Raw genomic sequence first — 26,973 nt, forward strand, 5'->3', positions numbered from 1 at the left:
AGCAAAACCAGTATCACGTATGCTATGATTAATTATACAAATAATAAACAAATAACAGAAACTACAGTACCAGAAGAACACACAGTCAGCATGTAGCCAACATTTAACACAATTAAAGGCTGTGTTAGGTTTCAGTGAAGTTCCAAGCTACTTGCTTAATTAAGTGAAGGCCTAGTCATTGTTCCTCTGTGGGGAGCATATAATGGTAAATTAAAACTGCACTCTTACTCCCCTTTTCCAATATAATGGATGGTGTAAATGTGGAGTAAAAATGGATACCTCGGTGTTGGGTGTATAGCAGTATGAAAAATATATTTGAAGTTGGATTAGCCTACTCTGTGATATTGGCCTGTTTTTGAATTTCATGAATTGACTTGATAAATTGTTAGTTCTGTAGTACCCTATTATCATGCAACAACGAGTTGCAATAATGCAGAATAAAGGGAAAGCGATCGCTCAACTTCCTTTAACATTGAATTAAAAGTAAATGCAATGACAGGAATAAATTGCATCCACTGTCTAGTGAGCATAAAGTTTATTAGCCTGTTATTAGCTGAGACACATTCCCGTCCGTTCGCAATCTTATGGTCAGTGAGTTCCTCTGTATTCGGTCTAGGCACCACCTCCAAACGAAAACAGAGATTTTCTACCCCCTGGGTTTCCTGTTGACGTCGGAATATCTCGGCCCTGGAAAAGTAGACTTGTTTAAGCTTTTCTGCGTTTATCGAAATAGCTGCCATGTGGAAAACTGGAAACAATAGGCTACTGCTAATCAAGCATTGCATTATATGTGTAAATGTTAGGTTTGATAAATTTAGGCAGAGTTATTTGTAGCTTGGAGCTCCGCCTCACTGTACAAAGTGCGTTTCCACGGCGATTGAGACTGAATTCATTTGCTGGGTCAGCGGATAAGGGAGCGAGGCTCGTTAGCAACGAATTTGATTTTCTGTTTATTAACGCGACAGGTTCCTTCGTGTTTTAAGTCCCAAATGGCTGAAGCTAGGCGAGATGAGGAGGAGGAGCCGAGAGAGTTCAGGGAACTCGCAGTTTTGCGGAACCGAAGAGGACAGTCAAACCCAACAACAGGTAAATGAAAAAAAACGGACAAAAACAAGTAAGTCCAGCAAGCTAACTAATTGAGATATTGAGACTGGTTTTTCCAGTGTCTCCGTTTGGCTTGCACAGTGTTGCTGTTTGAATCATGGCTGTCAATTTGTTACAATTAATATCGCAATTGAAAGCATCAAAGTAGACGCACTGATATTGTGATTCCTACACCTAATCGCTTTGCCTGCAATTTGTTAGACGACTGTTATCACTTTTATTGTGTTCTACTGTTCTGCAGGCTCATGCTCAAAATATCTTCTTTCTAAAGAATGAGTCACGGGTTCACAATACTGCATACCCTTCATAGTAATCAGTAGGGTAGCCTAAAAGAGCTTGATGCTCTACCTTAGCCTAATATGTATAATAATAATATTTATTAATATTAATTAATGAGTTGTCTAAACACATCAGTTCAAGACTAAAAAAGACAAGATGTCATGGTGACCGAAAGAGTCCTGAACACCGTTTCTCCACTGGGAAAATTAAAACGCATTTGGGATAACAGATTAATTTATGAGTAAGGTTTATTTTTCTAAATACACAAATGACTCTATAATAACAATACACATATTTGGTTTTTAATGAAACCACCACACAGTTTGTTGATATAGCATTAAATAGCATGTTTGTTATGTTAATGTTTTCACTGTTTATCACATAGCTGAAATTGCACTGCCCTGTAAGAAATGCATCTGTATTAGCATCCATCTCTACTTCCACATGCACCCATGATAACAGGCCCTGTGGCAGTTTATAGCACCTTCCCAATGATTGCAGTGAAGACATTGGCCACAGATTTGAGAACTGAAAGTCCTAATCTCTCTTTCTCTGAAGTTATTCCTCAGGTTTATCAATCTACTATCACACATTATCTGTTCATCCGGGATATTAACCATTTTCGTGAGAACCATACAATACTGCATATGTCTTAGTTGTTTCCATTCAGACATTGGTTGATGGACTATGGTCTAAACTTGTTTTAGTGATGTTTGCAGTTTGGACGATAGAAAATACCCAGAGGATGGTTTTTTCTTCTTAATCAGAAGATAGAAGAGCTTTGGGATGTCACTGAGTGGAATCACAGGAATTTGTTTTCTCAGAGCTGGAATTTTTTGCACAAGAGAATGCATTGAGATCTGATCAGGTGGAGATTTATTTTCTATAAATAGAACTTAATTTGTTTGTCCCTCAGTGTTGAACGGCCAGCCTGTTCGCCCAGCAGTGCAAACTCTGTTTCGCTGCTTCACCATCCTGGTGTTTATTTGTATATACATAAAAACAGCCATTCCACCATATTTTTCCCAAAGCCACCAAGCTTCAGTGCTTCTGTTAAGGCTTTATCTCAGTGTAATCTGATACTTGTGAAAGCGCTCCAACCCATTCGAGTTTATGCGAGCAGACCGGTGCAACATTCACAGCTGTTTCAGATTGTGACACCTGCTGTCCCTGCCTGACAGGTGGGCGAGGGTGAGATCACAGCAGCCTCCGTTTCTGTCAAGGAGTAGCTCCGTTTTTCGGTTGTTATCGGCTCTGGAATCAATTTAATGTCATTCGGTTGTCTGTAGAAAATGTTTCAAATTTCAAAAAGTTATGACGTAATGCTGTAAACATGAATGTAATATTTATTAATCTACCATGAAAATCTACTGTAAATTAGAAAATAGGTTTTCTCCCTGGATCTTCATATGAGAACTGCAGCCATTTTACAGGCTTCCTAATAAGGCAATTACTTCTTCACTAATTACTAATGTTAGCTAGCAATTAGTGTAATGTTATTTTTTGCATTTTTTGTGCAGTTTCAACTTGGACATTACTGCAGGATGAAAGAGATGTTTTACCTTCTGGCAGTTAGGCGCACATTATCTGTTCCATTAACCTTCCCATGTTTCTCTCAAAGTGGTCATAATTATTTTCATATTCACATTTTCACATACATATCTGATCATATTGTTTGTTGGTTAGTTCATATACAATGCAATTTGGGCCGATGTGGAGGGAGAAGGAGTTAGTGTTAAAGATGAAAGTACAATCATTGTTTGAAAGCTCTTAACTTTGATACTTCACATGCATAGTTAATGAACATTCAGCTGTAATGTATCTATTTACCAAAGTATTGGCTATTTAATTTCACAGTTTAATTGGATTTAATTTGCTTTCTATCTAGTTAAAAGAAACCCCAGTGTTTGTTTACACTATTTAAATGGTCCTTTAATGGTAATTTAATCATGAGTCATGATTATTGTTTTGCGATATGATTTTCTAAATATATTTCTGTGTCATACAGCTAACATTTGCACAAAGTCATTACCACCTCCTGTATGATTATTGAACCCAATTTTCTGAGTAGAGGTTTATTTTGAAACTATTTCACCCAACTGTTTCACCCAAATACACAGAAACACACAGTGGGGCAACCCTAGCGCCTTTTACTATGAAAAATGTCTTCAAGATGCACTAGTCTTAAGAAGCATGTGGAACTTGAGAGTGTAGAGTTCAGGGAGGCTTGTTGAGGCTAACATCTTTCTGCTGGGTAAATAAACTGTGAGAAACTACTAAACAGGCTGTATCACAGCTGTTGCCCCCCCTGATACCCCTCCCAGCATTTCTCATTCCCTTTCATGACCCCCACCCCCCATGTCCTGTGACGTGTTGGCTTTGGCCTGTCTCTGACTCTGCAGTCTGAAGCCTGGCCATGACTGAGAATATTCCCTCTGTCACCTCCATGAATAACAGCCTGCCTCTGCCTGTATGTTAAATGTGACCATGTGCAGATGCCCTGTTGGGTAGTTGGAGGTTGTTGTTGCACTGGGTAAAGTGGTTGGGTAGTGCAGTGGTGAGGATGTGGTGCTATTGGGTAGTGCAGTGGTGAGGGTGTGGGGCTGTTGGGTAGTGCAGTGGTGAGGATGTGGGTCTGTTGGGTAGTGCAGTGGTGAGGGTGTGGTGCTGTTGGGTAGTGCAGTGGTGAGGGTGTGGTGTTGTTGGGTAATGCAGTGGTGAGGGTGTGGTCAGAGAGTTACAATAAAGGCCTAGAGGCTCAATTGCTCCATGCTTAAATTTGCTTATGCAGACCTCACCTTTACAATGGTTCTGTATGGGAAAGTTTCTTATGATGTTGGTGCATACGTTTTGAGTCCTTATTGTGTTTGCACGAGTCATTTGATAACCTAGATTTCTAGGAACGAAACAGAATGGTTATTATTTTGGTGAAATTCATGCAGAGAAAAAGACAGTTGTTTGCCATCGGAAATGCGCCATCTTTAAATTCAATGCTTTATCTGACTTTTCTCACAGAGGAACAGTACGCATGCTCATGGCACTCATGGAATTGGAGCTGATAATTGAGATTACCATCTTTCTCTTCGGTGTGGTGCTGTTGCGTAGTTCAGTGGCAGTGCGAGAGGTTGTAGCCATGCTGGGTTGCTTCAGGTGCGGACCCCCAGGCAGTATGACTGTGATGAACATGAATTTGAGGACACCCAGCACTGACACCAGATCCCCATGAGTGGAGTGGGAAGTGCCAGCGCAGAGAGACTTCCACTGTCAGTGGAGTGTTCTCATCGCCCCTCAAAACAAACACCGTCAGGCCATAAAACCTGGAACTGAAAAAAAAAAAAAAACCTGCCATCATTATAGCTAACCAAGCAAAAACTAACTAGCACTACTATTAGTGCTGTAAACAAAAGCACTTTTCCTTTTTTTTTTTTTTTTTTTTTTTTTACACAGTTATGTTTATCTATTTGGAGGCAAACTGTAAAAAAAAGGGAGAAGGAGAAACACATGGGGAATATAATATACAGATCACGTGGACTTCTGGTGTAGTGAACACTAAACAGTCGCAGTTTGTTGATGTTCTGTTTTTGAGTGACTGAAAGCAGGTGAGAACTTCCTGAATGGTCACATTCCTGTGAATCCGATTGGCTGGGGTGAAGAGCCCTTCCCAGATGCACTGCCCTTCTTGTCATCTGTGACTGTGCTTTTGTGTTTTGCCACACGCCACACGATAGAGATGGATTTGAGGAGTGTCACATTGACTATGGAAACGCATTGGATATTAACTTAACTTATCAGGTAGGATATCTCTTCTGTGCTTTTGAGATTTAGTGTGGACTACTGAAACGTACATGAGTTAATATATTCTCTGTCAGTTTTGTCAAAGCATCCAAGAAATCAGTTTTTGGACAAAGACTGTTACATCAAATGTAGTTTGTTGCTGCAGCCTTTTATTTAGAAGTAAAAGGCAAGCCAAAGAATAGAAAGCCATGGCACAATGGAAATGTGATCTAAATTCAGCATAAAAGCTTCTCAGTTCACAGGCACTGTATAGAAGACCATGTGGGTGAGCTAGCATGTCACATAATCACTATGCAAACATAGAAATGCTTCCTTGTAGTTACTCCCCATGCAGTGAGATGAGTTTTTCAGGTCATTGTGTTGAGCTGGCTATAATAGTTGGCTATATTGAATGTATAGTTAATGAGTTGGTAGGGAGAGGAATCCTGAAGTGATTTCCTCTCTCCTGTCTGAAGAATAGAGCCACAGTATGTTAAAATAGGTGTGGTGTGAAATTGTCAAACCTGTACTGTAGGTGCTACAGTAACACAATCAGGTCACCACTGCAGGCAGAACTTTGGTCCGTAAGCGCTGGCCTGGTTTACAAATATTATTGCTAGGCCTGGCATTCGACATTGAATATTGGATTTTCTCTGCTGGGAGTCAACTTTAACATGGGTGGGCGTGGGTGATACAGACAGATGGGGTTTACAATGAGGGCCTGTGCTTTCTCTTTCAACTGGGGAGTTCTTTTTGACCTGTTTTTTTTGGGGGGGGTTCCAGGCCCAGTCGAATTGAATTGTTATGCTGTCTTGTGTGTGTGTATACTGTAGATGAAGATATGAATATGTGGCTGTATTGCCTTGGATGTATCTGAGGGCTTGGTAAAAGCCTGAATCAGTGTTCAGTAGTTTATTTACAGTAAGCAGGCAGTGCAATGGTTTGGCACATATTGCAGTGTTCAGTAAAAACAGATTTTGCAAGTCATTCAGGTGCTGTGACGAAACAAGTCAAGCCCTACCAGTAAATTTCAGCAAATTCAGGTCAGGCAACTGTGACAGAGTGGAATGTGGCCCATTCATAGTTTCTGATACAAAGTGCTTGGAATGGCTGACCATTCATGGTGTCTGGAGGAAAGTCGTCATTGTAGTGATGCTGAGAGACCTGTCCATACTCTGAGTGACCTGCAGCCTTGAAGCTTGGGGAGCTGGATCAGGCTTCACATTCATGGGGAGTGAGCACAAATACAGTTATGCTGTGGGCTCCAATGGCAGGGAAGGAGACCCATGGTAGTTTTTTATGGTGTAATTTACATCCATTATGTTTCATTATTCATATGCATTTTACTGTATGCATGTGAGCTACACTGATTTTATGAAGGGTGCATTATGAAGAGGTTTGTAATAAATATATCCTTTGTCTAAATACTGTAGAACTGTAACTTGTCAGAATGGAAACAGTATTAATGAGTCATCAATAGGATTAAGGGACTGCGGGACATGTTATATGCTCTTTCAACTCCACAGAAAGTTCCAGAGAGAATCCAAATGCATTAAATCAGGCATCTGAAACATGCATGTACCAAGTGTTCAGTCCACCCCCAATCCCCACCCCCTTCTTCCAGTCCTTCTGAAATGTGACTTAACCAGTGCCGGAATTTTAATCTCATAATTTCCATAATTGCAGTTTATGGTCTTTTCTGACTGAACTCCAACGTTTATCCACATATAAGAAGCTGCTCCCCTTTGGGATTGAGGGATGAGGTGTAAATTATTGTATAGTGTAATTAATTAACAATTAATCATTTATTAAGAGAAATAAAAATGTTTTATTCAGTAGACAGGTGTGGTCTAGTTCTGCCAGCTTGCGTGTACAGATAACGTAATTTAAATTAAAACTGGTTAATCGGGAGAAGAACTCATAGCTGAGCGAGGAGCAGTGACGAGTTTCTCAGGTTCTGCTTTGTTTGTGAAAAAAACATTATCACAGTATCCGCCAGAGCTAACGTAGGCTTTGATCATTTTTAATTCTAATTTAATTTTTAAAACTGCTGCTGCTATATTTTCATTCTAAAAAGAGATTTTATTGTAAATTAAGTACAGTATAAAATCATTATATTGGTATTGGTTTGTGGTGGCAATACAGAAAGAATCCATGTTAGTGGAGCCTTTAGCAGTATATTTTCGGATCCATGACGGATTTCAATCTAGAAAAAGAGTAAAATCATTGAAAAAAAAAAAAACATTGAATTATGGTTTCAGTTTATTTACCAGTCCACTGATTGTTATAGTGACTATTAAATTCAGGTCAGATAAATTTTCCAGTGTATGTCTTCTTTGTTAAATAAGTTAGTTGACAGCAAGTATGATTCTTTGAGGGCTCATCGTCTGTGTTGCAGTCGGGGAAAAGCTTTGAAACTCATGCACTGAGCATGTGCGAAAGAAAATGCACAGTTGGGTGTTGAAACATTGCTGCTCACACAACCTTTGACGATTTGGAAGTGGAGTAAAACTCTTTGAAATGTCAGTGCAGTGGCACATGAAGCTGAAATCTACCTCCTTTTCCTTTTACATCAGATCGCTCAGAGAGGAACAAGCCAGAACGCCGTCTCAGGTGAGACCCCTCTCGACCTCCTTTCTGTCTGGTGTAATAGCCTCTGTCTCATCTATCAACTATCGGAATTAAAACTGTCTTGGTTACACACAAGGGTTCCAAAAGGCTCCGCTATGTCTCTGTGGATTAACCCTATCTAGTACCTGAGTTCTTTGTCGGACTCGGGCAGAATGGCTCAATCGTGGAGCTTTCACACTTTTCACATGTGGAGAGCCATTGAGGGTTCCTTAACGGAATAAAAAGGGTTCCCCTATGATGATGAGCCAAAGAACCTGTTCAGAACCCTTTTTTCAAAGAGAATATAACAATAAGACCTCTTTAAAAACGTTCTGTTAAATCAACCGTACATTTCATCTTGGATCCATTTAAACTATTTCGGTTCAACGAACACCAGGCCTTTTACTGCATGCATGTAGAAGACCCTTCTATCTCCCCCTCAGCTATAGGAGTAAGGCCTCCTAGCTGTGTCTCCCTCAACTGTTGGAGCTCAATGTACAATAAGTGCATGCTGAACGTCATTGAACGACTACAGAACACTGGTCAGATAAAGAACAATTCACATAAAGAATCAGTTATCCATAGCTGTGAACATCAAGTGTAGTTTACCTGGTAAATGAAGCTAAGTCAGTAAAGATATGGCATGTCGTAAACTAGAAGTGAGGGAAAATAATTATGGTCAAGAACCACCTCACAAGACCTCCTTGATCTCTCTCACTCTCTGCTATGAGTACGACATCTTTTCTCACTTATAAATAAGTATGCTTTATTTTGCTTTATATTCTTTCTTTTATTGTGAGAGTAAAATATCTCTTCTCTCCTATAAGACATATGTAAAGTGCAAGTATTTGGACAATGATACAATATCTGCTCCTTTGGCTCTGTGCTCCAGCACATTGAATTTGAAATTAAACAAATAATGACGTCCTTGACCGCCATTGGCATAACTCTAGTCCTCATTTTGACAAACACCAAGAACAAATGTTTTGAGACTCCAAAAGCAATCAGAAGTCTAGAATCATGACTAGATACAGAAAGCTTTTGAACACCTGCACGAACGAAGTGATTGAATACACCTGACTAATCAGAAACAGCTGAGAAGTCAACTATCCAATTACATTTGGTCCCCTGAAATGGGGGAACGATGTATACAAAGGGATGTAATTCCAACACAGATCACACAATATGTAAATAGCCTCAAATTAGAGTTGACAGTCTGCACTTTATCCTAACTTCATTTCAGACCCATTGTGCTGGGGTATAGAGCCAAAAGAACAGAAATTGTACCACTGTCCAACGGTCTTACGGACTGCACTGTATCTTTGTCCACCCAACGGATATGGTGCATCTGTTTCCTTTGACTGGCCATGCCGTTTTCTCTATGATGTTCCCTGAATGATGACCTCATTCATGGCCACAGATCTGCAGTTTTGTTCCGCCTGCTGCCTCGCTCACAGACTGCTCTGCTTAGGCGAGACAATAATGTTTTGATCCATCCCTTTGAGTGAGAATGATGTCAGAAGCCCCTGGGTGCAGGCCCACTGAGGCTGTCATCCTCTATACACCTCTGTGCAACAAGATGCCACGGTTTTGTTAGTATAATGTGAATGTCTGATGTCATGTTGTTATTTGTGAATGAAAAATCTGTTGTCCTGTTTTTCTGTCTGTGAACTAAAAATCTGTTGTCCCTTTTGTCACACAAAGTAAAACCCTGTCTGTTTTGTATTTGTAAACAAAGAATTTGTAATCCTGTCTGTGACCTGATAGACTGTGTGTCTGTGCTGTTTCTGTTATCTTGAAGGACTTGCCTCACGTCCCTGATTGGGATACAAAAAGCACAAGTGAGAGAGCATGTGTCAGTTTTTTGGTTGCATTCTATTACTAAACACGGGCTAAGTAATTTATTTATAGAGCATACACTATACTGTGCTTCTTTAGATCGCAACACTGATGTGAGCACATAATGTTTAAGGTCATTGTGTTGTTTTTGTTTCCTTGTACTTTTCTTAATCATAGACTATAGCCTCTTTGTTTCAAAGCAGAAGTGAACAGGTTTTGTATTCAGTAAAATAATTTTCAGTCTCCTCAATGTGAAATGCAATCCACTGTTGTCATTTATATCCACCTGAAACATTGTTTTTTTAGTTCATATTCCACATATTTATATAGAATATGAGGTGTTATTTGCCTGTGGTACTTATGGAGCTGGCAGGTCATTGTCACCTCAAAAATCATTTCAGCCTGAGTAAAAAAGAGCAGAAAATAAAGATTTGTTGGTAGATATGGGAAAACTACATTGTTTCATTCTAATACATTCAGAGAAAATTTCAGAGCAAATAGAAACTTCACAAAAAGGTGTAATAATGATTAGCACCACCAATTTTCGTATTCATATGTTATACCCTGTCCAATCACATGGGTAACTAACTATTTCGATGTTGATTTTGAGGTGTCTGTTGGTCTAGCTGAAAGATCCACTTGTGGCAAAAATCAGAGCTTTGTGGAGAGGTAAAATTGTCTTGGTACTGTTCATGTTTTGTTATTTGTGTGCGTAAGTTTTTTGTTTTTGTTTTTGTTTGTGTGTGTGTGTGTGTGTGTGTGTGTGTTTCTTGATAGCGTAGCTACAAGCGTAAATTAAGTGCTAATTGACCCCTATATGTCTCTTTTAGTCAAGGAGCTTTGTCCTCTATACGAGCTGCCATCAAAAGAAGTGAGTTGTGAAAATTAATTTTATTAAATATTGGCTGATTTATTCACTGGCTGATTGCTCCAATTGAAACATAGAATAGCTAAAAACATTGGGAAGCATCTGGAAAACTGAGGCTGAATGTCTTGTGTTGTTTTAGCAACGTCGACGAGAAACAGCTCTCAAGGTGATCACACTCGGGATCGAAGGTATGCACCTGCTCTCCTGCTACCCGCAGGTGACCTGCGTTACTGTCGAGTGAAGCTTTACTGTCAACTAACTGAGGTTACTCCGGATAACTCAAATAGCTCGAATTTGAAATGAAAGGTAAATCATTTCTTTGTACAGAAATGGTTTCCTGTGCAGTGTAATAAATAAAAGTGATACATATTATTTGACAGTATTTGACATTTGATTGCACAGTACTGTCAAGGAACCCAAGATGACTGAGACCCGGCCCCCATGAATATTCACTATTACTTTCAAATAAAATAAGGTGGTTAAACAATGTGCTGATAATGTGCTTTAATACAATTAAAATATTTGAATTTATCTTTTCCATATGTAAAGACCTTTCACATGTTTCATATTTTTATAAGAATGTGAAAACATGTGAAAACATTTATAAATAATGAACATACCACATCAAATAAGAAAATAGGTCTCTCTGCGGGGTTTGATAAGATTGTGATTACAGCATCAGTGAATTGTATGGTTTTAGTTTGATTTAGAGTTCATTTACAGTATATTGCAATATCTGTGGAGCAGCAAGCTGCTCTTTTAACAAAGCCATGAGCACCTCTAATCAATGGCTCACTTTGCAGACGTCCAGAGATAACCATCCTATCAGCTGAGCCCTTAGCAGCAAACGCCTGGTTCCCAGGAGCTTCTGGGGGATTTCCGTCAGCCCCACCTCCTGCTCAGCCAATCTGGGGTGGGAACATACCAGCATCTCCCCAGGTAATGCTCGCATTTTGTGTGTGTGTGTGTGTGTGTGTGTGTGTGTGTGTGTGTGTGTGTGTGTGTGTGTGTGTGTGTGTGTGTGTGTGTGTGTGTGTGTGTGTGTGTGTGTGTGTGTGTGTGTGCTTGTGTGTGCATGTGATTGTGTGTGTGTGTGTGTGTGTGTGTGTGTTTATGCCTCCTCGTCATGTTGCAGTGCTGTGTTCTGAGATACAGTCCTCTCTCAAATCAGCCCCCACCATCGTATGACCAGGTGATCAAAGAGAAGACCCAGGAGCAGGTTCCTCCACTGGTCGCCACCCGACGACAGTCCACCACCATTGCTACGCAGACAGACTTCCTGCTAGACTCTGGCCCAGAATGCAGTGCCACTCCACAGCCCACTGAAAGAAGAGGATCTGCTGGTAGACATACTGTACAGTATCTGTAATCAAACTGAAATGATCTAGTTAGCTTGTTGGATACAGTGATTCCATTGGAGAAAGTATACCTGTCCAGTTTACCTTTTTCCTATGTCATTGGTCTACTTTTGTATAATGACCTCCTATAATGATATTTTAGTAGAATTTAATAATTGAATGTGTCTTTTCCTTGGTTTTAGCCCTTCTTCACAGCATCAACGTTTATTTGCTATGCTTTTATTCTTTTAGCAAGAAGACCCCTTAAGCCACCAAGGCCAACTCTACCTAAACCCAAGCCAGAGGCAGACGACACCGTTGTCCTTGCAGACCAGGCTTGTATAATCCCGGAGGCCCCACCTGTCGCCCCGACTGATCCATCCTCCACAACCAGCCAGCAGGCAGCCGACGCCCAGCTCTGTCTCTCCCACCTCAGCTGTGTGACTCAGAGTGACCCCTCTCTGCTTTTACCCGCACATTGTGATGAGATAACCGAGGCCTTCGGCTCCGGTTCTGTAGAGAGACCGTCTCAACCGAGTGAGGCCGGTCCTGCCTTCTCACCAACACAGCGGCCAGTACCGCTTCCTCGCTCCAAACCCAGCTTGCAGTCCATAAGCAGGGAGGTGAAGGTTCAGACTTTAGTCCGGATTAAGGACGAAGGGGACAGCCCCCAGATCCCCCTCTCCCCAGGGGGGCTTCCCTCAGGTAAGTACCTGCAGGAGCTCTTGGATATTTTCTGCACAGATGATCAGTGTGACCAAGGCAACCACAGCAGCGAGACTGACCCTAGTGACCAGGCGGACCCCAGTGACGAGACTGACCCCAGCAACGAGACCCACCCCAGTAACCACAGTAACCAGACTGACCCCAGTAACCCCAGTAACCACAGTAACCAGACAGACCCCAGTAACCACAGTAACCACAGTAACCAGACAGACCCCAGTGACGGCGGTGAGCTGAGCGAGCAGGACGACAGCATGAGCGTCTCTCACAGCCAGAGGAACATAAAGGCCAAGATCCATGCCTTCGAGAAGCAGGCCGCTGTGGACATGGAGGAGGAGGGGCCGCTGGTGAAGCCGGAGCCCCGCCCCCGCACGCAATACCCCAAACCGCCTGCGGTGGCCACCAAACCTACCTTCACACCCCGGCCTTCCAGCATGTTGGAGCTGAGCAATGCATCAGGGTCGAGTGTGGAAAAAAGGCAGAAGGATGCGCTCATCCCACCAACCCCTGCACCCAGGCCTCTGCTCCACAAAGCCCCCTCCGAAAGCGAGATCACCCTGGAGACGCCAGCGGGGAAGGTCCCGCTCATTCCCCCCTCGCGCCGCTCCGTAATGGCCAGGGCCAAAACCTTCTCGGCTCTGGAGGAGGGGCCTGCCAATACCCCACCCACGCCCCCACCTAAAATCAAACCTATGATGAACAGTGTTAGCCTGACCAATCACGAGCCTGCAGTTATCCTGCCCCCACCCCCTCCAAAATTCAAACCTGCCGCGGACAATGCCAGCCTGACCAATCACGAGCCTGCAGTTATCCTGCCCCCACCCCCTCCAAAATTCAAACCTGCCGCGGACCCTGTCAGCCTCACCTACCAGGCCCCTCCCCTTCCGCTCAGCAAGCCCAACATGGAGAACGGGAATGGGAACGTGGACAGGCCCTTCGGTGAGTGCCTTTGCTCTTTGGACGCTTTCCAAACAGTGCGGTTGTAATCGCCTGTCCAGAAATAACAGCCGTTTTCCTTCCTTCCTCCAGGCCAGACCCCGATAAAACCACAGAGGTCTGTCAATTTTCATCAAAATCCTCCAAACTTGTCTCGCAAGCCCACACTGATCCGAGTTCCCAGCAAAGGTGAGTCAGTCTAACCTGTGGGCAGCAGTGAAAGTGGGTTAAAATATTGAATCATTGAGAGTGCCACTCAGGAGAACCCAGCACCCCCAAGTTATTATTATTAAAGTCTTTAGGCAACAACAAAACAAATGTGCATAATTTTTTTTATTATTCAGTCATTTAAATGTATTTCAAAACGTTTTTTTCGAAACCTAAAATTAACAGCAGCGCCCTGTTAATAAAAACCCTGAATCTAAGAAGGCATCTAAAAACTGATTAAACATGTTCTATATTACTTGCATGTATAGACACACTCATGTACTGTATCTCTGGAGCAGAGCAAGACAGAGAAGCACACAAGGCAAAAATAAAGATCATTAAATATAAACAATTATAAATTAATTTTAGTATCGTTATATATCGGCATTCCTCTAGCTGTTGATTTTAATGTTCTGCACAGAGCACATCACTCCAAATGATTTGCTTTCGAACACTTTGTAGAGCTTTCCTCGCACTGAGTGTTAATTATAGCAACCGCTACAGTTGTAGTGTAACGATCAGTGGAATGTGACATGAAGCCTTGGCGGGCGGTGTTTAGGAGTGTTGGCTACATGCTGTAATTCTCCATGGAACTTTTATTCTTTTGTCTCAAGTGGATGACAATGAGATCCAGGAGCCCCCTCCTCTCCCGGTGCAGAAGCCCATCGGAGGAGTGCCTCTCCCAATCCGGAAACCTTCCCGCATCATCAATAGACCCTCGTACCCACCGCCTCCGGTGGTAAGATCTGCCCAGACCCTGAAAGCACAGCTAATACACCGTTAGAGTAAAATGAATCTCTTGAATTGAAATACATTTAGAGGTACAGCATTCCATTCAGGGCAAGACTATCTAATTAACTAACTCCAATACCAAATACTGACAACAAGACCTTCATTCTTTTATATGTGCCATGGGAGAATGGCAGTTAAACGCATTGGCCACAGTGTCGTTCATTCATTATTCGGGCTGGTGGTAATGCGTCAACGGACTCACTGCAACCTGCAGTAAGTGCTGTGTAAAGAGCAGAAGCAATATAAAGCCATCTTTTATTATTACCTCAACTGCTCTGAGAGAGGCAGGCATCCAGTCCACTCCACAATGGGCCTTTGTCTGAAAAAAAAAAAAAACTGCTTTCCATTCTCCACTCAGAACTTCAGTGTCACACTGATCGTTTGTCATTTCTCCCTCGACCGTTGACTGACCCACTCAGGGATCCACAAACGAGCCTTTTACCTGTTTGCCGCCCACCTTTGACCTTGCTGCCCGTTGTGCTGGTTACAAAGACCACTCTCTGTTATGGCACAAATAATAACAGAGCTGAAAACAGGAATGACGTACTCAGCTTACAGCTGGTCTGTGAATGGTGCAGAAATAAGATACTAAAACTGTACTTATTCCACAATACAGAGAGTACTGTGATACAGTTATTACGATTGGTAAAGGTCATTTATATATGTGACATAACTCTGAACCTTTAACCTTTAGCCTTAGTTCAGTATCTGAACAGATACAGTAGATAAATAATTTAAGATACCATGTTAATGGCAATTACTCCACAACACACAGCAAACCAATAGAGTACATTTTGTTCTGATATGGTAAATTTCATCTCAGTTGAACTGCATTGAATTAATACTGAATGTTTAACTGCACATCAGTAGGGTTGACCCATATTTTTACCCGATTCCTAAGGAGCATCTGTCACTTCTGTTTTTCTAGGAGGCCAGTAACCCTGAGGGATTTAGTGTGCCGATGCCAGAGTTATCGCTTCCACCCCGGTGAGTGTTATTATCATCTTCTTTTACATTACTGGCATTTGGCAGACGCTCTTATCCAGAGTGATGTACAGTTGATTAGACTAAGCAGGAGACAATCCTCACCTGGAGCAATGCAGGGTTAAGGGCCTTGCTCAAGGGCCCAACTGCTGTGCGGATCTTATTGTGGCTACATCGGGGATCGAACCACCGACCTTGCGTGTCCCAGTCATGTACCTTAACCACTATGCTACAGGCCGCCCTGTGCTGACTTTACATTCTAGCTTCACATTAGTCCATCATATAGTACATACAGTAATAGGCTTCGGTTTTATTCAATGAGTGGCTGTCATATAGAATACAACAGGTTACGGCCATAGTATTTCATGTGCAGTTGGGTTTCACATTTATGGGGTGCCATTTGTAAAAAGTTACATACTGTGTAACCATGTTCAAACTTGCATGTTTAGCATCGCCAAGTGTAAAAAAAACTACGTGCAAATGTCACTTTTGGAAGCATTTAGAGAGAGATTTTTCTCTATTACTCTTGCAATCACTATTATAACAGTTATGCTATGCATTAAAGCAAGATTGTATTATGTATAAATACAATTTCTAAATGTAAATGTTAAATATAAATATAAATGTAAATGTTCATGTAAATGCAGATTTTAAATATGAATATAAATGTAAATGTTAAATGTAATTGTCAAAGTTAAATGTAAATGTTAAATGTAGAAACTACATTTGTTTCCACATGTGTAATGGACATTTTTTGTATGGAGGAGGGCAGTCTCAACCACACCCACATAAACACTGTTAGCAGCAGCTGAATGGTCTGCCTCCAAATGGCTGCTAAAAATTCTGAGATTGCAAATGTGGTTGGAATGAAAACCAGCACTGTGCTAGTCCATAGTCACCCTCAATTCTGCTCTGTTCAATGGCCAGTTTATACTGTAGGCCACGGGTTGGCAAGAAAATATCAGTTTCTGGATTTTTTGTTTCTGGATTTAATGAGTTATTCCATGAACCACATTTTAGTTAAACTTGATAAGCTTGCAAATGATAGCAGAAGAGTGTTCTTTTGTACCTTTTATATTACCTAACGTGTGTATACAGATAGCAGAAAAACGTGCATGCACAGTTCACAGTGGTGTCCACCACCACTTTGGATTAATTAGATACAGTAGTGTTTAGATTATACTGTACAGCACAGTCCTGTTTGACAGTTACTGTAAACTTCAGTCCTCAGCTGTAAACCTCAGTCCTCAGCTGTAAACCTCAGTCCTCAGTCCTCAGTGTCATGCCCTGTGGACTGTACACACGCAGTCGGTCTTCTGTCGAGCTCGGCTAAACGTCCTCCAAACATCCTTGTCACCCAGGCCCGTTGGAGGAAAGGTCGCTCCCGCTCGCCCCCCTCCTGCGAAAGCAGCACCTGGCAGGCCCCCCCGACCTGCAGCTTCAGGTCTCCCCGGCCCCGCTTTCCAGGCCGGACGGGCGGCAACACTGCCCACGAGATCACAGAGCTCCAGGGGGCTAGTGAAGAAGGTTCCTGTTCAGCCCCCCAGACCCAGCCCAGGGCACCCTCTCTACAACAGCTACACAGTAAGAGCGCAGTCTGGAGAGTCATACGCAAATACACAGTCATACACAGATCTCCACATCCCCATCCTGGAACTTTCTGCACCGTGGTCCCTTCTCTACCTGTCACTGTCATTATCTCTACCTATAATGTTTGTATAAAGTTGAACAAAAAGCAAGAGGACTGTGTGCTCTCCCTATAAAAAGAGTGCAATATTGCTGCCTCCCAGGGTGTAGATGGTGTTGGTTTTCATTCATTTCTTTATTAGAGACAGAGATACCTTCCAATATGTCACTGAAAACAGGTGACCAGACCAATTTTCTCTTTTCTCCCAGCTGGAAATACCACATGCAATAGCAGAGTTTGACTACAATGGCAGTAACACCGGAGAGCTTTCCTTTCAGGTAAACGCATTCACAGCCTCACACTCGCTAGAGTGATTATGAGTAAGGCTGGGTCATTTGTTGGGTTGGTTGTTGAAAATCACAAAACCGGCAGAACTGGAGTGGAGTGGAGTGTTTTACAAAACATTTATTAAATGACACAGTATACCTCATCTACAGCAGTGGGAGATGATTGAAATTACATGCGCAATATACGGAACGGGAACAAGTGCTTTAAGTTTAAAAAAATAAGCGGACATTTAATCGCTAATCGTTAATCATGGAAACAGAGCATATTTTCTTGTCTTTCGCAGAATGTTGTTAGAAACAGCATGCTCAAAATTCAAAATAATAAAACATGGTTATCGTGTCTTTTTTATTTCTTTAAGCATTGTTTATGTACAACATGTTGTAGCTTACATTGCAAGGTTTGAGTCTTTGAGTCACTGGCAATGATGCCATAATACAGGGTGCACAGCAAAGTCAGATCTGTTTCAGCATTGGAAGAAATGTTCATTAATGTCTGTAAAAATTCACCTCTCTCTTTATACTTCTGAAGAAAAATGAAGTTCTGGTGCTCCTTGACCAGACCGACAACAACACATTTGAGTGCCAAGTGGGAGACGCCAAGGGCCCGGTTCAGAAGTCCTATCTGAAGATTATCACTCCCCTGTCCAGTGCCTCCAGCATGCCACAGGTAATGTCTGGGAGGGGAATTCCATTAAGTCACTGGAATCTCCTCTCAAAACATTCCAGGCGTTGTAATTCCTTTGAAGTCTGTTGTGGAACATTAATTTATCATCTGTGACAGAGATGAAACTGTGACCTAACTTCCTGGTCTGATGTCGTAGTCCTCCCCCCAGATCCCGCCCCCTGCAGACGCTCGGAGAGGGAGCAGTGGACTGCAGGCTCAAGCTCTGTATGACTTTGTTCCAGGTAATGTTTCCAACACAGTGCCAATGACCCATATCACTTTCCCCATATGCTCATCTGTTGAGCATTGTTGCTTTTCTAAAAATGGCAATGCTTGCAAGCCTTTGAAAATCAGTAGTGAGATAAGGAGGTAATGGTGGTATTTTTGTTATGCGAAAGGTTGCTACACATTCTTTGAGGGACCCGTTTCTTTTGTAAAGGTTGACACCACTTTCCTTGAGAATGCTTGCTTCAAATAGTTTTTAAACTGGCTATGGTGGGTTGCTGCATAGTAAAGCTGAATTTCTCTCAATTAGAATGAAGAGAGTATGTAGTGTAAAGGCTAGGGAACCTGATTTGCTAGACGGGGCAATGCCATTATACCCCATGCTTCAGTAAATTCAAAAAAATTACTGTTTTAATGGTAAATCACTCTGGATAAAGGCGTTTAAATAAGAGGTGCACTGTGGGTGGAGGGCTGACGAGTGTGGCTTGTGTTCAGAGCGCCCTGAGGAGCTGGCCCTGAAGGCGGGAGATCTGGTGTCCATGGTGGAGTGGGTGGACGGCGAGTGGTGCCGCGGATGCACCCGGGGCGCCACCGGAATGTTCCCTGTCAGCTACGTCCGAATGCTGGTGAGACCCGCTCCCCCTTTCACCACACCCTACACTACAACTCCCACAGCCTCCCGAGGAAAAGAAGCGGCAATGATATGTTTCAGTACTTTCTTCAATTATGACATAATGTCTCTGTTCCTCTGCTTGCCTTCAATTAGTCCGTCATTCCGGCTCCACCCGGTGGACAGAAAGCACCCCCAGGACCAGCAAGCATCAGGTTAGCTTCCACAATGTGACGTATTATGGCAGCATTTAGGTTTTACAGGCATAATGGCTAACTCAGAGAAGCTCTCTCAGTGTGGTAAGCGTGGTAGGCAGTCAGATGTTTTTTTGCGGCTGTTTTCCTGCAGCGGGCCCAGATGCGTGGCTCGGTATGAGTTTGAGGGGGACCAGAGCAACGAGCTCTCGTTCCCCGCGGGAGAGGTCATCAGGCTCAAGGAGTACATCGGGCAGGAATGGGCCCGGGGCGAGCTCAACGGCTTCGTGGGGATCTTTCCTCTCGACTATGTCGAAGTCGTGGAGGACCTCCCACCCCCGCCACCAACGCAACAGAATGTGCAGATGAGGATCCCACTTCCTGGTAAGGGAAAGACTACAAACAGAGAAATGCTGTGGAAAATAGTGCAGTTTATCTTTTTAAAAAAACGATCAGGGTGTCTCGGTGGCGCAGCCTGTAGAGCACTGACCGCATGCTCATTGCGAGCCGCGACGTCGGCGGTTCGAATCCGACCGTCTGACATTTGTCGCATGTCTTTCCCTCTCTCTCGCTCCCATTCTTCCTGTCTCTCTATACTATACTGTCCAGTAAAGCTGAAAATATATATCTTTAAAAAAAGATCTAAAAAAAAAAAACTATTTGAAAAGTTATTCTCCAGGACACGTTTATGTCAGTAAATGCTGAAAGATTTCCCCTCTGAAAGACTGGTGGGCACAGACACGCCAGGATGTGTTTATTTTTAATTAAGGGCTGTGTTTGATTCAGGCTGTGCAAAGACTATTTAATGAAACGGAGCTACATAGGGAGGTGCACATACGTTTTCCAACAGGTCACCCACTGTCCATAGCCCTGTAAAAACACTACAGCATGGTTCCATCAGTCATAACTGATCCAAACATAGCTTCAAAAGTTATATTATAAGTGTGACCTCATGAGACCTTCATAAACAATTCATCACTCTTTCAATGATTATAGTGTTATGCTTATGAAAAAAACATCAGTCCATGGTACCCAGTGATGATTTATTGTTTATTATTTATTATTTGTTTTGCCTAGAAATACAACTGTGGCATCAAATAAGCAGCTAACAGAATTGAATAAATCATTGAAAGCCATTTTAACTTAAGGCTGAATAAACTGACACGTTATCTTCCAGTTCTATTTTATTTGGCCACAACTACCTTCTTCTACATTATCAATCAGCTATTTTCTAATCAAATTGATTGACTTCTGCGTTACAATGTTTATGCCTAGAATCTGCTATACTGTAAGTCAAACAGTGCCCCAGTTCTGGTTTCCAGTTATGTATTCTTGTGTGCCTGTCTGTCTGTCTGTCAGTATGTGTCCTCTGTCCTGCATACATGGACTATGGGAAGTGTACTTCACCTGGTAGAGGGGAAATGTGGATGATATTGTGTGAAGTGCTGAATTTAGGAAATATTGACATATGGAAACCATTATTGCTGTGCCTATAATGTCATGACTGACTAATTCATGATAACTTTTAATGTTTTCACATGCATGGTTTTGTGTTCACACAGAGCCTGTATCACTCTTTCAGCCATAATAAAAAGCGGCAGTTTCTAATGAATTCTTCAGTGCCATGTTGCTATGTGAGTTTGCCAGAAAACAATTGTATTGAGCCTTGAATTTCATGTTGCCCTTGCCCTACAATAGGGTTATAGGGAGGTGTTTGAGTGCCGGATTTGATTTAAGGAGTCTCAATCAATGATCTCTCTCTGACTTTGTTTTATTTTTTGTTTTTTTCAGGAATGGTGCCTGCCTCTAAGAACCAAGTGCCTGCTTCTAAGAACCAAGTGCCTGCTAGGCCCAGCCAGGTAAGGATTCATTGGCCTCTTTGGCCAATGGCCATGAAATTCGCCTGAATAACTCCCACCTCCTGAGTGTGAGCACTCACATTAACTTCACATTAAAGCTAGACTGGGACTGCATTTGTGCCCGTATTTTGACAAATTGCTATTCTTGAAAATCACCATTGCAAATATGGTATAAACAAGATGCCTGAGGTCACTAATATGATTCTTGGGTAGGCTTTAAATTACTTGCTGCCAAACTAATTAGCTAATATCCAGAGGTGCATTCTTTTTATTACACTAATCACATAGGTCTGATCACATTAATCTCCCTGTGCTGTCACGGTGGAAGGCAAAGACCTTGATTAAATGGTCTTTACGTCACTGCCCCCAGGAGTGTCTCTCCTGTAGACTTGGGTCAAATACATAATTGTTTTTGATTCAAATACTTTTCTGTGCTTGATTGATTTTGCCTGGTGCAATTGAACCAACCAAGAGGACCAGAAGGCTTTGCACTGTTTCAGAGTGGTAGAGCCTGTCAACCCAAACTCAATATAATTCTTCATTAATATTAAAAAATGTTTCGACCCATAGTGGATCTTCCCATATATATTGGCTCATCGGTCTAATTGGTCACCTGGTCTAGATCACTAGATTTCTGATGTCAATCCTAGGTACTGTATGTGACATCACCTATGGAGATAAAGCCATTATAATCGCTCTTACTCTACAGTATATTGCCCTGCCCCCTGGTCGATATGTATATCTCTGTACTATTTTACAGTATTTCATAGGTTCCATCACATCAGACAAGCTAAGCAAAGCGTAGAATCTAAAACAACTATTTGACCCAGGTATGCTCTACTGTGTCAGTTGGCGATAACGGCGGTCTCTGTGTTTGCAGTTACAGCCCTCTCCTGCAGGGGGCAGAGTGGTGGTGATAACGGGGGTCTCTGTGTTTGCAGTTACAGTCCTCTCCTGCAGGGGGCAGAGTGGTGGTGATAACGGGGGTCTCTGTGTTTGCAGTTACAGTCCTCTCCTGCAGGGGGCAGAGTGGTGGTGATAACGGGGGTCTCTGTGTTTGCAGTTACAGTCCTCTCCTGCAGGGGGCAGAGTGGTGGTGATAATGGGGGTCTCTGTGTTTGCAGTTACAGCTCTCTCCTGCGGGGGCAGAGTGGTGCCGGGCGCAGTATGACTTCACCGCGGAGACGGATGAGGACCTGGCCTTCCAGCAGGGGGCGGTCATCCTGATCACGGAGCACTTGGATGCAGAGTGGTGCCGGGGGCGTCTGGACGGTAGGGAGGGATGCTTCCCGGTGGCTTTCGTGGAGCCCTGCCCAGGTAACAGCCAGGGACTGTCACAGGTCGCCCGTTTGAGTTACAACCTGCCCCTGTGGTACTCAACTCAACAGGGCAGTAACCACTGGTACCAATACAACCTTTACCTGTACTTACCACAGCAAGGACTCCAGGGGTGGGCAGTGTTAGAAACAACTTTATTTGCATTTATACTGTATGTATGTATTTCATAAGCAATACCTGTTGCCCACGTCTTTTTATAGGTATATTGCCACTTTATCTGCATTTCATGCCAAAATGGATGTTAGTAAGGTGTTGGCCATCTATGTACTTTACTTGTTCACCTCTGGAGATGTTTGAACAATAGAAAGGTGCAACAGGGAAGGTGCTCCAATTTATACCAGGAAATAAAGCATGTTTGTGAGCAATGGGGGATAAAGGATTTATTCATTGTGCACTGAAGGCTTATGGTCCCGACATAGCAGGAAACAGGTAAATATCAAATTTCTGCATCACCTGACAAATTCCTCACATTACAAGCCTCTTACGCAGGGTGAGTCAGGTCTCGTTACAATTTTTGGTTTTATAATTTTTTTTTCCTCACAGGATTCACGGACATTGATACACATGCAAACCGTTTCCTCTCTCTTCTTTTACATTAAAGCCTACCTATAGAAGTGTTTCTTTTTTTGTGATTCAATGAACAGTAACTTCAAATTCAGTGGCCATGTCATTTCAGCTCCCTATTCTATCCTACTAATCTCCCCATTCTATTTCGTTTCAACACTGTGTGATTAGTCATGGGCCTGATAGAAAACCTGAGATAAAGTTCAGTTCACCTTTGAAATATTCCTCATTTGTACAGCTGGATATTTTCTGAAGGAATTGAGATTATTGTTCAGATACACAATACAGGTACCCCTCCTGGGAAAGGAGTCTGCAACCTCCCCCTGTTCCCACACCTTTATACTCACTGCCACTCCTGAATGGTCATTTAGGGAGGGTCATGCATGTTGCCGAGGTGTGAGTGGAAATTAACCCTTGAGATTAGATATGAGATTAGAATGTTCTGCACTGAACATTCTAATGCTGATGGTAACAATCACTACTGAAAGCAATGTTCTAGAACACAAAAAGCCTACTCTTCAAAAGGTTCATGGTAAAAAGGGTTAAAGGTAAATTCCACATGGATATCAGGACTTTTTTTTGCCACACACATTTCTGAAGCTAGTAAGGGGGGGGGGGGGTGGTTCCATAATCTTGAAAATAAACTAAATGTTTTAGGATTTTGATTTTTTCTTAACAAATTAAAGTTATTTCAAAGATTTGCAAGAACTACTTGAAGACCAAAGAAGAGCAAGGAGTGCTGGAAAATCCACAATCACTGACGAAAGCAAAGCATTCAGTAACATCACAAGATGCTCTTTAGAACATTGTCAAATAATGGGATAACAAGGATCATCAGCCCATGCCATGCCAGCTCGAGTGCACGTTGCCATTACCAAATACTCCAAAATTCAACTTTTCACTCAAATTGTTATACTGATAATATAATTTGTAATTTTAAAAGGTTCTATTAAATTACTGTAGAAAAGAATGCAAAAGTCTCAGACTTTTGGACCCATATTTTTTATTTTATTTTATTTTATTTTTTCCGTTGATCAGTTTAACAGGCTATGAAGCAGGGCCATCTGGTTATTCCAGTCTGAGGCTGGCCGTGCCGATACTCATTGGTCTGTGAGACAGATCTTGTTGTCAAACAGGCTAACACAACCCTCCCCTATCCCCTCGCAGCACCACCTGAAGGATCGGAGAGCCCAGGCAGTGGGGGCGGTGGAAGAGCAAGAGCCCTGTTTGACTTTGTGTCGGAGAGCGAAGAGGAGCTTTCCATAAAGGTCAGTCTGAGGGAGCTGTCTCCCCTGCAGTCATGGAAGATGTTTTGGACAGTTGGTCAATATCCCACTGTCCTTGAAAGAGGAAAATTGTCCATTGAATATTTTTGCAGCAAGGGAAATGCATTTATCTAAAAATTTTTACTAAATAAGCCATCTGTTAAAAATATACCTTTTACTATTGTGCGGATAGACCCCCGCAATACAGTGGCTGGTGAATGGTTTTGTGGCAATTCTATAGCTGTCTGTTTTGTCTGTGTGGTGTCTGCAGGTCGGTGATATTATAACAGGTCTGGAGTCCATAGACGATGAATGGTTTCTGGGAGAACTGAACGGGATGCATGGCTTGGTGCCTAGAAACTACGTCCAAGTACTGAAAGAACCATGATGCTCTGGGCCAAAATGAACTGAGAATGCTACTGTGTGGGGAGGGTATTTTGTAGTTTGGATGATTGGTGCCAAGAAGAAGGGCATGGGATAATCATAAAAAATGACAATGCAAAGGGACCCTTCTTTTCCATGACCGTGTGCAGGATGACTGAGCTGCCACTGTCCAAGCCATGCCTTCCCGAAACAGTATTTCTTTCTGCTTGAACGGAATATGTGGGATCTCCTAGCCTCTCCTATTTCAGTGTTATTATGCAGAACTAACAGACTGCACTCTTTTTAATGCCAGAAGTTTTTTTTCTTTGTTTACAAAGTTTTTATCGGAATATTAAATATTTCCAAGTGTAGTTTCTTTATTAAAACAAATCTCCAAATAAATAACACGTATGGATTGAATAGGATGGTTTGTTGAATGTTGTGGTGTGCTGAGCGATCTTTAAACATTTAATTTAGACCTCTGTATTTGCATTAAAAAATTATCCATGACAAAAATAACTCTTAGTGTCTTATAATGCAGTTTCATACTATGCTGTGAGAAATTTCTCTCTCGCAAGTTTTGTTTAGATGGAACCGTATTCACTACAGAACAGCTGTAGTCAGACTGAACAGATGTATTTATATGGCTTAAAAACATTGGAACCACCACATTTTGAATAAGCTGTTAAAAGTCCAGTTTCTGCAATGCTCGTGCTCCCACAGTGTGCTGTGTGGTCGGGCTTTTATCGTCACTCAGGATGGAAGGGATTTCAGTAGGTGGGACGTTTGGATCAGGCTTATCGTCACTCAGGATGGAAGGGATTTCAGTAGGTGGAACATTTCGATCTCAGGCCTCTGTGGTTAATCTGGCACCTTCACATGTTTCTGAGGTGTCGTATTTGCCTTCACTATCCTAAGAGTGACGGACACAACTGATGTGCAGTGCCAGTATGCACAATATGTCAGGTATAATCTACATATCATCAAAAAATAGAATGCATAAGGAGGAGTGAGGGCCACCTTGTGGCTGACAATTTGCTGCTGTTATACTTATTTTTCACACTCATTTTCGACTGTTCAGTCTTTAATCACTGAGAAATTCCTTTGAAAATAAATATGAATATAGATACAAAAATTGTAAATCTTGTTCATTAACTCATCTATGCAAATGCAGAAGTGGACGAGTGTTTGATACATACTGTATTTTCATGTTCTCACGGTGCTGCCATGCCAACGGAAAAGGCCGACAGCACTGTGAGAGTGGAGGTCACCAAAGCCATGTAATTTAGACCCTTCTAACTACTTCTGCTGCTATTAATAATATCATTTTAGACCAAGTATATGTGTGTAATGCACCCTAGGGTTTTACCAACTGAAGCCTTTGCACGTCCTCCACTTACTAATGCAGTTTGCCCGTATAAATCTGATTCATAATCAATTGATCATCATCAAAGTATTGCTCCTGTCAGTCAATAAGTAATGTATTGCTTCTGATATTCCAATTGTAATAGATTACTGTGCAAAGCACCATATAAAGGCATTTTGATTTATATCGCAAGCAGATTTAATCAATTTTAAATATGTTTTTTGAAAGTAAGCACACTGCAAGAGTGACGCAGTTTACATTATATTTTAGATTTATAGGTTCAACAACCTGTGCTGTATATACAATAAATAATCACCGAAACCATGCAGCCTCATTATTTATTCTACATACAGTGGTGTGAATTGATTTCTTATTTTTTTGCATGTTTGTCACACTTAAATGTTTCAGATCATCAAACAAATTTAAATATTAGTCAAAGACAACAGAAGTAAACACAAAATGCATTTTTTAAATGAAGGTTTTTATTATTAAGGGAGAAAAAAAATCCAAACCTACATGGCCCTGTGTGAAAAAGTGATTGCCCCCCCCCCCCCCCCCTGTTAAAACATAACTTAACTGTGGTTTATCAAACCTGAGTTCAATTTCTCTAGCCACACCCAGGCCTGATTACTGCCACACCTGTTCTCAATCAAGAAATCACTTAAATAGGACCTGCCTGACAAAGTGAAGTAGACCAAATGATCCTCAAAAGCTAGACAGCATGCCGAGAGCTAAAGAAATTCAGGAACAAGGAGGTCACAAAACACCCCACAACAACATTCAAAAAACTGCAGGCCTCACTTGCCTCAGTTAAGGTCAGTGTTCATGACTCCACCATAAGAAAGAGACTGGGCAAAAATGGTCTGCATAGCAGAGTTCCAAGATGAAAACCACTGCTGAGCAAAAAGAACATTAAGGCTCGTCTCAATTTTGCCAGAAAACATCTTGATGTTCCCCAAGACTTTTGGGAAAATACTCTGTGGTCTGACGAGACAAAAGTTGAACTTTTTGGAAGGTGTGTTTCCCATTACATCTGGCGTAAAAATAACACCGCATTTCAGGAAAAGAACATCATACCAACAGTAAAATATAGTGTGA

General features: G+C 42.0%; 1 protein-coding gene across 5 annotated transcripts; it reads left to right on the forward strand.

Moving 5' to 3' along the window:
- The first annotated feature begins 557 nt into the window (after window positions 1–557).
- On the forward strand, window positions 558–26,196 carry sh3d19 (SH3 domain containing 19). Of its 5 annotated transcripts, none has more exons than XM_061246745.1 (22): window positions 558–587; window positions 966–1,086; window positions 7,734–7,770; window positions 10,437–10,477; window positions 10,614–10,662; window positions 11,278–11,413; window positions 11,646–11,817; window positions 12,064–13,473; window positions 13,564–13,659; window positions 14,292–14,416; window positions 15,398–15,456; window positions 16,815–17,037; window positions 17,350–17,418; window positions 17,957–18,094; window positions 18,249–18,333; window positions 18,812–18,942; window positions 19,083–19,141; window positions 19,275–19,504; window positions 20,912–20,979; window positions 22,104–22,296; window positions 24,049–24,149; window positions 24,418–26,196. In XM_061246745.1, exons 1-22 carry the CDS (start codon window positions 585–587, stop codon window positions 24,532–24,534), a joined length of 3,663 nt encoding a protein of 1,220 aa, XP_061102729.1. In that variant the 5' UTR covers window positions 558–584; the 3' UTR covers window positions 24,535–26,196. The 5 variants fall into 5 exon arrangements, with proteins under 5 accessions (XP_061102729.1, XP_061102730.1, XP_061102731.1 ...); XM_061246746.1 differs by having other exon boundaries at window positions 18,261–18,333; XM_061246747.1 differs by having other exon boundaries at window positions 11,667–11,817.
- The last annotated feature ends 777 nt before the right edge of the window (window positions 26,197–26,973 follow it).

Source organism: Conger conger, chromosome 6, assembly GCF_963514075.1.
Source record: "Conger conger chromosome 6, fConCon1.1, whole genome shotgun sequence".
Taxonomy (NCBI): Eukaryota; Metazoa; Chordata; class Actinopteri; order Anguilliformes; family Congridae; genus Conger; species Conger conger.

What these genes read in the sequence shown, in the direction of transcription:
- sh3d19 (XM_061246745.1), top strand. An exon ending in GAGTTATCGCTTCCACCCCG is followed by an intron (nt 15,457 to 16,814) that starts GTGAGTGTTATT and finishes CTTGTCACCCAG; the next exon opens with GCCCGTTGGAGGAAAGGTCG. An exon ending in TCTGTATGACTTTGTTCCAG is followed by an intron (nt 18,334 to 18,811) that starts GTAATGTTTCCA and finishes GCTTGTGTTCAG; the next exon opens with AGCGCCCTGAGGAGCTGGCC.